The sequence below is a fragment of the Ischnura elegans genome, chromosome 5 (genome assembly GCF_921293095.1).
Source record: "Ischnura elegans chromosome 5, ioIscEleg1.1, whole genome shotgun sequence".
In the NCBI taxonomy this organism is placed as follows: Eukaryota; Metazoa; Arthropoda; class Insecta; order Odonata; family Coenagrionidae; genus Ischnura; species Ischnura elegans.
In genome coordinates, this window is record NC_060250.1 from 65,162,616 (window position 1) to 65,178,264 (window position 15,649).

Genomic DNA, 15,649 nt, shown 5'->3' on the forward strand with positions numbered 1-15,649 from the left:
GTCAATCTGATGGTTAAACTATTTAAAAAATTTTATGGCAAATTGAATTTAAGCTAATTTTTCTTAGGAAATGTATAAAAATTTAATATCAACATTACTTTGAATACATTTAAATTTCCTTTGCTCAAAGGTGAAATTCAAATGAGATTTTGACCATAAACTGACTGTCAAAATATTTACTGAGAAAGAAAAATTCTTAGAAAATTAACAGGTTTTAGGGCAAAGGGATTAGCAAAATAATTAGCATTCACTAATCCTTCATAAAACATCTAATCTTGCTCCATTATCTATATTTTCATGCTAACTATTTCCAGTGATCTAATATAGGAAAGAACATTTATGCATCTAATTTCATTTATCAGCAATAAAAAAAATTAGGGAAAATGATTCTCCATGCTTCCATATAATATATATGTATAGGCATATGCTTATAATAATAGTACACATCATAGACATACAGAGAAATCAATATGTAAAAAAAACTTACTGGACTACAGGTCTAATTCATAACTTTTACTAGGTCTTTAATTGCTTCAATGAATGAAAAATTCCACAAGTCTTAAATAAACACGCAGTCATGAGGGTAGTTCATCATGTTTTGAGATAATTTACCATGAGGCATGAGAATGATAGAGGTATTTAGACCAGCATCATCGCATGCACCTGACATATGCGACAAAGCAAAAAAAGCTGAAAAAATAGTACGAGACAACAACTGCTGTACTTTCTGGCTAAAAAAATAATTTTCTTAAATGAATCCAGAAAATATTGATAAGATGACATCACATCCGTGTTTAGGCTAGAGACTTCATACTAGTAATGAGCTTCAAAGGATAATACCTCCAAGTAAAGATGATACTAAGAAGTACTAAGAGGCAAAATATTGGCTCCTAGAAGCATAACATTTGATCAATATTTATCAATAAGTTCACCATCAGCAATACTATTTCCAAAGTTTTGAATCAGCCTCTGTCAATTTCCCTGCCATGATTTGTGCAATCCCTTTTATATATATTGACTGGTCATTGTAATTACAATGTTATATCTTTGTGTGCAATGCATCAAGCTGAAATTTAGGTAAAACATCATTTTTCCCCGCTCCTTCGAAAACATAAAATCGAAGATTACTCTTCTATACACGATAAATATTTTATTGAAATCAATATGGGTATTCAGTCTCTTGGAATTCCTTATCTTTCCTACTGGGAACTACCAATTTAAATGCTATACTCGGGTACCGTAGTTTCAAGGTGTTTATAGGGTGGGAAATCCTATCATATAACATTTGCCAGGAAATTCAAATTCGTTCGTAGAACTCCCAGTGATAAATTTTGTAAGGATGCTATCAATTGCCAGAAAATACAGCTCATGAACTTCACACACTTATCAACAGTACCCTTTCTGAGAGACATAAAATCAAAAATATTCCATGAAAAAATGAGGAAAACATACACATTGAAACAATCCATTCTGATAAATAAAATATCTGCATTTAAGTATTGGTGGTAACGGAGTTATTATCAACAATTGTACGTGTATACATTATCACTTCATGCATTATGTAACTATAGCTGCAACTACGGCAGATGTTAAATAGCCATTGAAATATATATGTTCATGAATTTCCATTTTCCTTATTTTTTCAGCTTAAGCTCATTTACTACAATTTGACGTAAACCTCTGGTAGAAGCGCCAACAATTACGGCTGCACAGGAAAAATAACAGAAAACATTGAGAGGGTAAGAAAACTGGTATAATGAAACAATAAAGCAAAGTATTTTCAACATTCATTAGCTCACATTTAAGAGCATATGCCAGAGCCATGATTTGATGGTGATTCCCATGAAAATAAAAATCCCCGTGAAACTAGGTATTAAATTCTTAAGGTGATAAGGCATTGAAAATGATCAAAATTGGCAAAAAAAATTCTTTAGAATAAAATGAAAATTTTGAAAACTTGGCAAATAACCCAGAGTTTTAGTTTTTCAAAGGCCAGGGAAATATTTCCTCCAAAAACACTGCAAATGTATTCCTTACTTGAAAGCAATTGCCAACTGCATATCACTGTTTTAAAATGGCTGTCAAATACACAACAGGATATTTGATAGGCCACAAGGAACAGTACCTCAGTGAAGATCACACTGCTTCCTTTAGATAAATATTAAACTTTTGCTCTACTGTCTCTCAGGATGGCCCATTTTAAATACAATAATTACACTTGCCATTGAAAAATAAAGTTAAGTTGGCTAACATCAACCTTTGCTAGAAGCTAATCTGTTCCAATTAAATTTAGATCGCAAACTCCCAAGAAGCAAAGGCAATATGCAACATTTAATGAGGTACATGTTGTGCACTATGAAGACAATTAGGTCCTATGGATGACAATGATTATGTGCTAAAATATTATATATTTGTTCCCCAATCATAAACCTCAATTTGGAGAAATTCGTATCATAATTTAAGATTTCAGCACGTTAACAAAGATAGCAATCATTTCTTGCATGCTAAAATGTTAGCTAAAGGAAATTTTTTTTGATTAGATGATGAAGGAGGAGGCTATTTCCCATTGTTACCCATTGAATCTGCCACTTTACTAAATTGGCAGGCTAAAGGATTTCAGCTGTTATTCCTTCAAACTATCCAACTTAAAACAAAAAATGAAGCAGAAAAAGATTCCATAAAATCATGACTCCAACTATAAATGATAACATTGATCATCAAGAGCATTGAACAGTAATTTTTTTATAAAAGAACAGATAATCAAAGCAGAATATACATAGATAAAGGTAAAATGATAGATAAATTTAAAAATCAGAAATGTAAAACTGATATGTACATGATATCGAGATGGAATTTTCTTCGATTACTTGAGCGATTAATGGGGCCAACAATGACATTTCTGTACCCTCATTTCCTACAACAAGCAACGCCTTTGACTCTCAACGGATTTTTTTCAATTTACTCTACAAAAATATTATTCAGACATAATTTTAAAATGCCCTTCAGTAACAGAAAAGTAAGGATGAAAATAATATGAAATTACTTTTTGAAGATTTTCCTGGCTTAGTTATCAATAAAACAGTCATGCCTACCTACTTCACTTTTGCAGTTGAGAACCAGAAATGTCCAAATGCCACTAAACATACATGGCCGTAAGCAAAGCCAATAACGACTCTGGCTGAAATTTTCCATATAAATGCCCAATTATCAACTATGATTTATCAAAATTGGATTGACCACTTAACTCTAAAAGCATAGATACCTTACTTGTTCAACATTTCTTCTATATTTAATGTAAAGTACTGAGGAAGCACTGCATTATGCAATGAAACAATTTTACCCTCAAATGGGAATCAATGCCATTCAGATTCAAGACTAGCATTTCTTTTATTTCAGAGGGAATCATTTTGTTTCACCAACCACATTAATATGTTATGATCGACAGGCTCCCAACCACACTTGCGAGAAAAATTTACTAGTGTTGATCAAAATTATTTGTTTAACTTACCACTCGACTCATTTTCCATTTCAAACTACAATTAAAGATAAATACAACCCTCCAGAAATATGTTAGTGAACTTCATTTCATATGGAAAATTGCAACACTGTTAGTTTCAAGGGAAACTTAAGGCAGGTGGAAAGATGGATTCACCAATTATTTGTTAGTATCAGGTGAGAGAGTCAAACAGTTAAACAGACTGGAAGTAGAACATTGAGAAGTTTTGTTAATTCACATAAAAGTAGAAAGGTTACAATACAATATAAAATATAGACAATCATGAATGAGGCACAAAGATGCAGTGTAATTCATAAATAGCTCACCAAATTTCAGCATTTAGTCAAAAATAGTAAGGCACTATCACAGCTAAATTTAAGAACACACGCACTAACTTCATCTAATGGAAGTTTTTTTTGGCAATTTATCTATCTTTAATCATGCAATTTGGCATGTACAAGTTCTTAACCATTCTCACAAAATTTGTTCATGAATGCAAGATAAAGCATGAGTCATGTATTCATGACTTCACCATTCTTGTGGAATTTTAGATATTTGTACTTATTGAGTTTGTTATAAGCAATTTTATGCTTACAAGAGCTCTCTGTGCAAACATGCAAATAACTTTGCAGGTAAGCTTAACAATTAGTGCTTTTTGTGGCCAATTTCTTGGAGATGACTGGTGATAACCTGACCTAGGTTCATGTGACCAAAAACGTTGGTGGAAGAAAACTTCAAGTACTTGAGAAGCATTTGAGTGTTTTCAGATTTTCAAATGATAGATATGAACGAGACAAAGTTAATCATCATATATCTGCCTGCTACATTGTTACCCCAGTGCCTTTCATTCAAGGATGAAAATATAAGATTCCTACACTCATGAAGAATACTTCAAGCTACCAGGGCTGTGGTTAGCAAAACTTAAGGCCAACTTACTACTGATGTCAACTTAAAACATTGCTATTTATTAAGAGATTTACAACCATGACTTTGGCAGTGGTTAAGATGTGAAAATCCAAAAGGAATAGCTAATAACCTACATGCACATGAATTAAGCATGAAAGACCTTCAATCATCCATTTAACTACTGATATCCATTACCAGCATGATGTGTGACAGAAATTTTGATTTCAGAATGAGGAATGGGAGAATTATGACTCTCATCTTATTATCAACAATAACCTCAACATATGAAAGCCAATGTTATAGATCCACTTTTCAAATAATCTAATGCCACTATTACCCATTAACAATGGACAAGAGCAGGCAGAACTGAAAAGTTTGAAAGTAAACAGTGACTCTTAAATACAATCAATATTGATTCAGTCGACACTTGTAAACGAAACTCTTTGTAATATTCTACTCTAATTTATTTGCTAAACCTGTTTCAACGCCTATGCATGTGCCATTATCAAGGGGCTCATAAAGCTTGGGAGCAGAAGTTTCATATAGCCACCCAAGAGAGGAATTTGTGCCATGAAGCCATGGCACGAATACAATCCTGAACACCCAGGGAATATCAACTTTTGCAATGCACGCTGATATCAATGGTAAACTGGCCTTGAGGAATAGAAACCTGGTTTTAAGAAGTGAGATAACTTACTATCACCTATTCCCTCCTAACGTGGTGGGTGACAGTGCACTAGTCCAATGCATTGCCATGCACACAACTGGACCTCACATGCTCAAGGTGGTGAGGTGGAGGGGCAAATGTGGGAAGATTGAAAGAACTTTGTATTGGATGGTGTTAAAAAATATAAGCTGGGAACATACCTGCATGGATCTCTCGAGGCTTGGGAAGGTTGGTGACAGTGGTGTGGGGACAGAGTAGCACATTGGCTGGGTGAAGGGTGCCTTCAAGGAAGCGTCTCTTTGTCTCTGACAAGTGGATCCCTCCGAGGGGCGTCTTTGGGAGGTAATTCGGAGGAACAAGGGCAAGGCAATAGATGCCCACTTGATGTATAGAATCCACTGCTTGCAGAACTCGAGACATCCACTGAAAACTCTGCAATTGCAAGACGAGCAATATTCATTACACGAGTATAACACACTTAAAAGAAACTTACAGATTCTCAACTGCATGAGACTGTAATGACTATGGCTGGAAAAGCTTCAAAGGTTAACAACATGGTTCGATTACAGAATCATAAGGAATGAATAAAATTGTTACTAGAGTTTAGGACAACTTCATAACTGAATTTGAGGAAACATGATATGTACAACCATTACCAGAAAATAACACCATACTTAATTACTTCAAAAATTTCCTCAACTGTTGCATAGTAGTGAATTTGTACTGTCTCCAACTTGAAATCAAGTCAATATTGTCACAAATTAACTGAAATGGATTCTGAAGATAAACAATAACAGAAAAATAATTGCATTACACAGGAATATAATGCATATTAAAAACTAATAAGAACAATGATCAATTTTGAAATATATCCACTCAAAAGAGACTGGCATTAATCATAATGCGGCTGGCAACTTTGAAGAGATAAAAAAGGGAGAGGTGGACAACCTTGTATATTTATATATAAGAGACTCCTCACAAAGTTTATAGTACGTTCAATTTTAAAATGGATACTTAAAATGTCACTATAGGATAAATGAAACCATGTGATTCAATTTTCAGTGGTTTTTCAAAATTTTGAAATTTCAAAATTTTGAAAAAAGCTTGACTGATAGGCCTACCATCTTGAAAGGGGCCCCCACAATGACCAAGAATAAACTTTGATTTCAATGCATATGCTGCCTCAGGAGCTTACCTCTTCCTCACTACAATCTGGTCTTTGCTCAGCAATAACACAAATCCTTTCATCCCTAAGGACCCTGATGCTGAAAACGGCAATCCTCCCCCTGTATATAAACTTCATAGGCTCCACAGCTAACACAGTGGCAATGATATCATCTGCATTGTGCTTACGACCAGTTACTGTCATAAGACCATCTCTGGATCCACACACAAAAACCAAACCACCCTGAAAAGGAAATTGAAATCATTGATTTGAAAATCTGACGAAAAAAATTTTTGAAGGACAGGAAGAAGGGATGAACAGAATAGGAAGGCCTCAAAATTGGATACATACAGCAGATAACTTAGGATATAAAACAAAATAATTATGTAAGAGTTAAAAGACAAGATGAGTGGAAAGCTGACTCAAACAAACCTTCAGATTGATTGCAAAGGATAATAAATCCAAGATTTTCATCTCTAATTTGTATTTGAGGAACATGGTATGGCTATCACTTGAAAGTAATTATAGAAAGCAACATAAATTTACCACAATATTATGATAGTAACAAATCATTTTCACACGCATTGACTGACCGTGACACAGGAATTTACACTAAGGCAAGACAAAAATAATTAGAGGTGTGCCCTGAATATTAGTTTCCATTAAGTATGGAAAAACTGCAATTGGACATCGGAATCAATCAGATAGCCCAATGCCTCATCACAATTTCACATCAAACAAAAAATTGATAAGAAAGGGGCAAGAAAACAGAGACTAAGAAAAATTAAACCAAATTATAAGGCTAACAGTGAGTAATTCAGAACTTACAGGTCCCAGGAATCCAAGCAAGCCACTTCTGACATACTCTCCTTCTCCCAATGGCTTTCCATCAGCTTGCAAGGGCTGTACACGGAATGTGCTGTTTGTGAGGCCCTGTAGACCCCAGTACTGATTTCCAGTAGCTGCAGACTGAACACATATTTCTCCAACTTCATCTGTTTTGCACAGGTATGACTGTCCCTCTATCTTCACCACCACTATCACACCTGTAGAGACATTCATACATAGTTAAATGCTGCAACACCCTCGAATGTCTTTTTACCAATCGGATTTCCACAAAGGCTACTATCCAAAAATATTCATCAGAAATTTCATCACTGCATAATAAAAATACGAATAAAAATGAATGGTGCTGTACGCTCCAAGAATTAATGTAGCAAGAATAATAAATCATTGATTACTTCATGTGAAAATTAGAAAAATCTATAATTAATTCAAATAATGAGAAAACAAAGAGAAACTTACAGCCAGGCATAACCTGTCCACAGTCTTGTAAAGTGAGTGACGTTAACGAGTTTTCTTGATCTACTCGAACCACACCATAACTGAGACCAGACATCGAAAGGACACCTCTTCCAGTCGAATTCACACCTGCCCTTCCAGGCCTATGACAGAAGATATAAAATAATAAATTTTAGGGGGCATTATTCCTTTTAACCGCTTTCAAAATAACTCCAGACTTTCAAGTCTAACTCATTAAAAAAGGGCTCTTTTTTAAAGGCAAAATATATCACCTAGATACACAAGTTATGTCACAACATAAAAAAATGAAAGAATTATTTATCCAAAGCAGAGCTGAATTCTAAATTTGCAATGCCCTATTTTCATTTACTTTAAATGAAAGGTTACCTCTAACAATAATATGCAAAATGCTTCGATCAATGTGTAGCAAATTATCACTGATACCTAAACCAAATAAAGAAAGAATAACCAGCTGAAAAGTTTGTTGAATGCAATATTAATAGGCAATTACAGGAGTTTGGAGGGAGGAAAGTTTGGTAGGGGGTTCACAGGATAGAATAATAGAAATTATGTATTATGACATGATTATAAACCTTGATGACGATTGAATAGTATCAAATAGTAAGTCCACAACACAAACCGTATAAGAGAATCCCCTAAGGGAAATAATAGGTATGCTGTCACGAACAATAACACTGGACAGAGTAAACAAAAGGTTGATGTCAACTTACACTCAAGAAAATGAATTGACTGATATACTTCATGCATTGCTCACCTGCGTATTGAGACAGTAAGGACCTCACTTGAAGATGCACAAGGGCAAATAGCATCAGAGCGCAGACCTTTGGATTGGAAAACACTGAGGAACTGATCACAAGATGAGAGAGACCAGGGATTAGCACCATCAGCCACGAGAAGTAACCTTAAAGATGCCAGACTAACTTCTTTGTGATCTTTTGTTGCCAAAAGTCCCCAATGAAGATCTCTAGACTTAACTACAGCAACACTCGCTGCAAAGGAAATTTGTTAGGGTAAGATACAAACTGTACCACTTTCATTAAAAAAAGACATTCAATACCTGAAGCATTAAGGCAAAATGAAATACCGTATATGCCTGAATATAGTCCTATAGGGGGACTATAACCAAACACATTTTTTTAACTTTTCCCGAAACTGAAGCCTCAAAATTAGGGGGGGGGGGGGACTATACTCAGAGAGGGACTATATTCGGACAAATACGGTACCTGAAATTGAGTATGTATAACAAGACATGCACAGATATTCACTCATAACTTTACCAAGATGATTATCGCTTGAATGTTTTCTATCAGCAAATTAAATAGCTCAGTACAGTAGTTTAAAAACTCAATAGTGGCAGTCCAGCTCAATTTTATCTTTTGACCTCGTTAATATTTCTCAACTCAGTAAACATGTCTCAAGTCTAAGTTCTTCTTCAGTATTTTATTTTAGTATATAATAAGTACATAATATTAGTATATAATAAGTACATAATCAGCAATACAGTAATTATAGGTGAATTGATTTTATAAGTAATGTGACCGATATTAATGCCATTGAAATTAAAAAAAAAGAATTTTAAATTGAGAGTGATAAATAACTGCATGAAAAATTATATTTACTAAATGCTGTAACTTTAGAGATAGTGACCAATCCTTACCTCTGTATTTGGTAATCATCTGCATCCAAGAGGCAGGGTTGACTTTCATCAGGGCATATGGTATGAAAACCACATGCATGCCATTCAACACACTAGCTAGTACACTATGCCAAAGTCCAACTTCTCGCTTGAAGTCCAAAACACACACCATCACTTCACCCTCTGTATAATTACATCCCATGGTTAGAGTGCGGCAGTGAGCGAGCATAGCAGACCTGGTTACAGTCACACCCATGGCAGAGCCATCCTTGTCGGTAGTATACTGGAATCAAAGTAGAATAAAAAAAATATTAGTCCCTAGCTAGTAGAGTATTGAAAACAATTCAATTTTAAAATGCATTATTGAAAATAATCACCCGTGAGTCAATATGAATGAGTCTAATATTTATGTACAACTACCGTCAAGAGAGCACAACTGATCTTACAGATTGCAACAATTAAGAAAACATCTAATGCTAGCAGATTTACATTAAATAGCCACTGGTGGTTGGATATTTAAATGTGAGAGGCTACAAGAAGTTTCAAAGAAAACTACCAAAACAGATGGACTACTTTGGATGAAAAGATAAGCAAGTGGCTTCTCAAGGTATTCAACAACTTATTGCCATTAACAAGAAAGAAGAAATACACACCTCTATATATGCAGGAGTGTCATCTGTTAGCCTTGGAGGAGGTAGCCACTCCTTTGGTGTCTTCGCAAGATGCTCCGTGACAAACCACTGAAGCTTTGGCCAACCTTTAAATGCTACAACCTCCCCAGCAGCTGTTTTTGGCAAGCCTTTTAGACATGCCTCAGATGTCAGAGCCACTTGAATGCCGCAACTACCAAGCAGGAATCCAATTTGCTGTGACCCTGCATCCTGGAGTGGAAGATAAAAAAAATTGTTACTTGACTAAAGGCAAGGTTCATTCGTACTATGTATTACTCATCCCCCAACACAATTTATACTTGCATTTGTGGAAGACATTGCTCTAAAGATCAAATTATTTTAGACCAAAAATTTCTTCAGCAATGAATAAAACAGGGAAACATCACCAAGTTCAAAGTAGAGTGTGACTTCTTTTATGCTACGATACTCACAATTAATGGTTTGATGGTTTACATTGAGCGCATTATTTGGCCGTTATAATGAACTATTGGAGGGTGTCATGCAGCAAGAGAGGTATCAAAGCTAAAAAGATAATGCAAGCCAACTTTCAACCAAAATTTCTAAGTCATTTCATGGGTTTACCTAGCAATGAACTCGCACACAAAATAGCAAAGGAAGCACTTCACACGCTAGAAATTTCATCAACTGTGGTAACTTCGGACGACCTAAGATCCATGTTTTGGAACACAGTAATGGGTAGGTGGCAAGTGGTAAACAACAACAAAATTCTCATAGGATTATAAGGAGTGGAGAAATCACAATCACTTGCCCGAGAATAGAACATACTGCCATTACCCAAACATACCTCTTTTCAGAGGAGGAGGAACTACCTTGATGTGATGATTGTGATTGCCCCCTTAGTGATATACTGTCGCAGTGAGATAAGAGTAAGAATTCTTGAAACAAACATAAGGTAACCGGACACTAAAAACTACCCTAGGGGATTCTCCAGATAATCTCACTCCAATAATTGACGTAAATTTTTTAATGAATTATAAATCTCATTATAATGGCACAGTGAGCGCTTCTTTCTCTGAAATGTTTTTACTACCTCTTATTTTCCTAATTATGGATGAGAGTGGTGTGAAATGATTGCAGTTATTAAAACACTGTATAAAACCAATTCTACAACTTCAAAGGCATTTCAAGAATAAATCAAGTATGCCTACAAGAAAGAAACAAGACCAGACTTACCCGTCGCGTTAATGGAACTTCTATTGGCACTGGAACTATTCCTGCTTGAAGGCAGCCATAAAATGCACATATAAAATTGATAGGGTCATTATTGGGATAGACCAGAGCTACTCGATCCCCTGACTTAAGGCATGAATCACCTTTGCTAAAAGCTTTGTTCAACAACGTGTATGCTATTTTCTGAGACCGACTGAGGAGCTTCCCTGCAAATAGAGAACATATACTAAATCAATTATCTGCAACATTGGTATAATGATACGATATCATAATTATCAGTTGACAAAAACAGCTTACCATATGTGAGGGTGATGCTCAGCTTCCCATTTGGATCAAGTACAGTAGCTATGGGAGCCTTGTAGGTAGCTGATCCATACCTTTGGATAGCCGCCTCCAGGTTGCGGGGTAGTCCAGATGGTACCTTGAAGAATAAAGTGATGTCATGCTATACATATAAATACCATTTACATTTTAAAAATTTAGATTGTTTTTACTCGCACAAAATTAGCCCCACATTTCATCATTGTCAAAAACTGTAACATGATAATAGACAAAATTATGTCCTAAAATTAATTTCTTCCTCAAATAAACTTTGCCATCAAATATGTACGATAAATCTACATGATGAAGACATCTCTATACTGCCCCAATTTGCAGTGTAATGGTTTAGAAGATCCCCATAATTTTGGCCAGCATTTGTAGTTTTTTTCGGCCTCACATAAATCTCAACCATGCTGGTCTTCGGATGTAGACACATGCCGCTTTAAAGCTAATGAAGGCTTTATAAAGAGGTTTGTTTCGTTCATATACCAAGACAAGCTATAGTGTGATAGTTTTTTCTGCATGGCTTTCATTATGGTCTGAAACCTTGATTCCTCATCCAGCACACCTTTGATTCCTTTTGTAATATGCCACAGAAAATTTTGTACTATAACTTTATCAATACTTACATATTTTTATATGCACTGACGTAAGGTAGGAACATGGTATCGATATCTCATGAAGATTATCAATGTTTCTATAAACCTAGAGCCAAATAGTGATAAAAGCTACTCAATTTTCCAAAAACTTTTAACAAAAGAGATAACTACATACAGATATTAGGATTCCTAAAACACTATTTCAGGCAGTGGCGTAACTAGGGATATGCTTTTGCGGGAAAGGGGGCTTGGGGGCAACCCCCTATGGCAACAGGGGGTCAAAATCTTTAGGAAAATGACATGTATGGAAATAAATTTCACATCAATTTGGCAATTAAAATTTGGGTTTCACTCCTATTTATAGGGGAAATCATCATAACCAGGATAACTGTAGTACACTATAAAATTCTCTGAGGCTTTGGGGGTCTATCCCCTTAACCCCCTCCCCCATAGTTACGCCACTGATTTCAGGTTACATCTTAACTTTGAGGACTACTTGAGAGCCAAATTATAGTCAGTAAATGCACCCTCAAAAACTCATGTCTGCCTGTCAGCTTCTCAGGTAGTTGGAATACATGGGTAATAGGAATAATATTGTTAAGTCAATAGTGTGACTTACTACAAGCTGTTCCCCAACAGCAGCAGTCATGCATCCTCCCTCTGGCTTTGGTGCATTCGGGTCCTTCGGGTTTGCTGCTATTTCCAGCTCAATGTCATCATCCTCGTAAAACTCTGGCAGTGGTCGCCTTTTAGGCCTCTTTAGAGTGTTCAAGAGCTGTTGTATTTTGGCGGAGACTTTCCACCGACCAGTACCCGTCACAGTTCCTTCAGCAGAAAAATAAATCATTGATATTTATGCCAAATATTTCCAGCCAGCCCATTAGTGAAGTATCAATAAAATTACATCCCTCCCATAAGTCAACACAAATTTAACAAATTTCTCAGTAAAACTCTAATAGTTGCTAGGTAAATATTTGAGTACAGGATCATTATAAGAAATCTTAACAAGTGTAAGAGAAAACTAGTCACAGACAAAAACTAGCATATCATTACATCTTTCCAAAAAACATTAGCCACGGTACTAAATTGAATCAAGATAAAATATTTTATTGGTGATTCATATCGGACACATTGTTTCATCATTGAAGTATGTACATTAGAGATAACCTATGTTCAACAAACACAGATGGGACATGGTGAGGCTTAAGGACAAGACTTGAAAGGGAACGCAAACATAAACCTGTACTTTGTTGAAACCAGCAACTGGCCCAGGCCACAACACCAGGCCTGCACAAAATTATTTCCTGAATCTCTCAAAATTTACACAGTCAATATTGAACCATATTGAACTTACTCTATCATACAAAATTTGGCATGTCACCTCACTCTATCAATAAGTCTACCCTACAACTATCTATTTTTGAAGATGATCAATGGAAACCATAGCACGGAAAGTTATTCAATGTAATGCTCTTAATCTTGAACTTACCCATATCATCAGATGCAGATGACTGGCGCGATTGGTTATACCTATTTACTCTATCAGCGGCTGTCATTCGCCGAGATTGGGCAGTGTTGTGAGTCACATCAGGTGGTTGTGTGTCTACATGGAATAAATGATTTTTTGTTAGCCATGATAAAAAAAGTTGTAACTAATATTTAGACTTCATTTAACGATGATATAACAACATGTACCAATTGATAATCTCAAGACTTACAAAATTACTTTAAAAAAATGAACAATTTCTGCCAATTTTTAAAATTATTTATTTTTTCAACAACATAAACAAACATTCATTAAGTAAATGTGAATTTTCATTGCATGTTTACAATATAAATTCTAAAAACACAAATTACACTGTAAATAAACAAATGACGGAAGAGAAAAATTATAAAACATGAAAATACTTACATGGCCTTAGATTTTGCATGACATCGGCTAAGTCTGTAATCTCTTGTTTCATTCTTTTTCGTTCTTCCCGGGACTCATTGCTTCTGTGATCATCCCAGCCCATGATACCTGGTCCACCATTCGGAAGTCTAAAAATGGAGAAAATCAGATATCAATTACTAAGAAACCTTCAGACAAAAGGATTTGGCTACCTTGAGGCCAAAGGGAAGAGTTGCAAAACATTACACCATTGCTTCTTGAAATCTCAATAATCATTAAATTACTTTTACATGGATAAAGTAAATTCCCATGCATAAAATCTAACTCTAACAAATCTCTTGAAAATGGATAGTAAAATGAACCCATATATGTTTCATTCAAAATTCTTCGGTAAACTCTGAGTCTCAGAAATGGTAGGTGAACATTGGTCGAGGTTAACAAAATTAATAGTATTGCAGAATTTAATGAGTATTAATCTATTTCTTTTAACATGAAGTGATGGATTCTCAGAGTTACCATACGAACTATTGAGTATATACTCTATAATAGTTCTCATAACTGATACACAACTCGGCACTTTCACTGGCATTAATGTTTTAACATGATGGCAGTCTGTTTTTTACCCTTTTAAATTGATAATATTTTCTGAGTAGATTTAATAGCCTCTCTGAAATCAGTTTGTTTCCTCCAACAGATTTTTTGGAATTAAAATAATGTAGATTGACAGATGCCATAATTTTTTCCTGATGCCTTATTTTATAAAGTTATACACGAAAAGGATTTTGCCAGCAGTGCTACTATTATTATGGGTTCCTTCCACCATGTAGCAGCTTAACCCGTCATTGCCCAAAGTTTTTTTAAAATCACACATCTTTCACTTTTATAAAATATGATACCTATGATCTCAACACAATGAACACAATTCAAACTGACTGAATAATAGAGGAAACCTTCTACTAAGCATGTGCACCAAAATGAGAGCAAAAATTCACATATTAAATGCATTGCAGAAGTATTGGCTCGGCACTGCACTGGGTGCCATATGGCACCCATGGGCATTGACGGGTTCAAGCTTTGATTTAATTTATACTGAGAGGGTGAAAAGCACCCGTAGCTAACCTCATCTGCTGTGGCTGCTGTTGTTGCGAGGGCAATGGCAGTGGCTGCAGCCTCTCTGGTCTGTGCGCCCTCTGCTGAGGTGGGGTGTCCCTCGCAGATCCCGTACTGCTCGTGTCGGGCGATTGGTGGGAGCCCTGGGAGGGTGGGGGCTGCGCTGGGGGTCGAGACGATGACCCCCTGCCCCCTCCCCTCTCGTCCCCTCGGCCCCCACTCCCCATCTCCCTCTCCGGGGTGCTCTCGCGGGCATCCCCCTCATTCACTAGACTGTCTTCATCCGAGCTGGAAGCTGTGAGGGAGCAATTACATCAAGCATTAACATCACAGCATAAAACATGGGTGGGCATGGGGTTTTTAACCCATTATCTCCTGATAATATCATATGAGATCAATTCAAAATTAACGTATTTTGTAATTACATTTGCATGTCTGCCGTCTGCATATTTGCATATCTAGCCTCCATGCTATTATATTAACTTTCATAGTATATTTCTCTATTATCCACATGAGATTTTAAAAATGCACACTATAAAGGCCTGTTTACACGGCACATTAACACGTACGGGTTAATGTCTAAATGTATGAACGCGAGAATGAACGCCAAAATGCACCGTGTAACCACCCAACTTGTGCGAATGCATGCACAGAAAATAGAACCTGTTCTAAT

The 15,649-nt window shown here is 35.9% G+C and overlaps 1 protein-coding gene across 7 annotated transcripts in view; it reads right to left on the bottom strand.

The window, feature by feature from the left end:
- The window catches only part of LOC124158987 (disco-interacting protein 2), a 470,427-nt gene that overhangs the window by 23,487 nt on the left and 431,291 nt on the right, over positions 1–15,649 (bottom strand). For all 7 annotated transcript variants that reach the window (XM_046534446.1, XM_046534444.1, XM_046534447.1 and 4 more), the window contains 13 exons: positions 14,986–15,271; positions 13,888–14,015; positions 13,465–13,578; positions 12,595–12,800; positions 11,353–11,476; positions 11,059–11,261; positions 9,847–10,074; positions 9,215–9,476; positions 8,312–8,546; positions 7,540–7,679; positions 7,063–7,280; positions 6,265–6,477; positions 5,270–5,501 (listed from right to left, as the gene is read on the bottom strand). In XM_046534446.1, the coding sequence (XP_046390402.1) occupies positions 5,270–5,501; positions 6,265–6,477; positions 7,063–7,280; positions 7,540–7,679; positions 8,312–8,546; positions 9,215–9,476; positions 9,847–10,074; positions 11,059–11,261; positions 11,353–11,476; positions 12,595–12,800; positions 13,465–13,578; positions 13,888–14,015; positions 14,986–15,271 (2,589 nt within the window). The remainder of the gene's footprint in view (positions 1–5,269; positions 5,502–6,264; positions 6,478–7,062; positions 7,281–7,539; positions 7,680–8,311; positions 8,547–9,214; positions 9,477–9,846; positions 10,075–11,058; positions 11,262–11,352; positions 11,477–12,594; positions 12,801–13,464; positions 13,579–13,887; positions 14,016–14,985; positions 15,272–15,649) is intronic.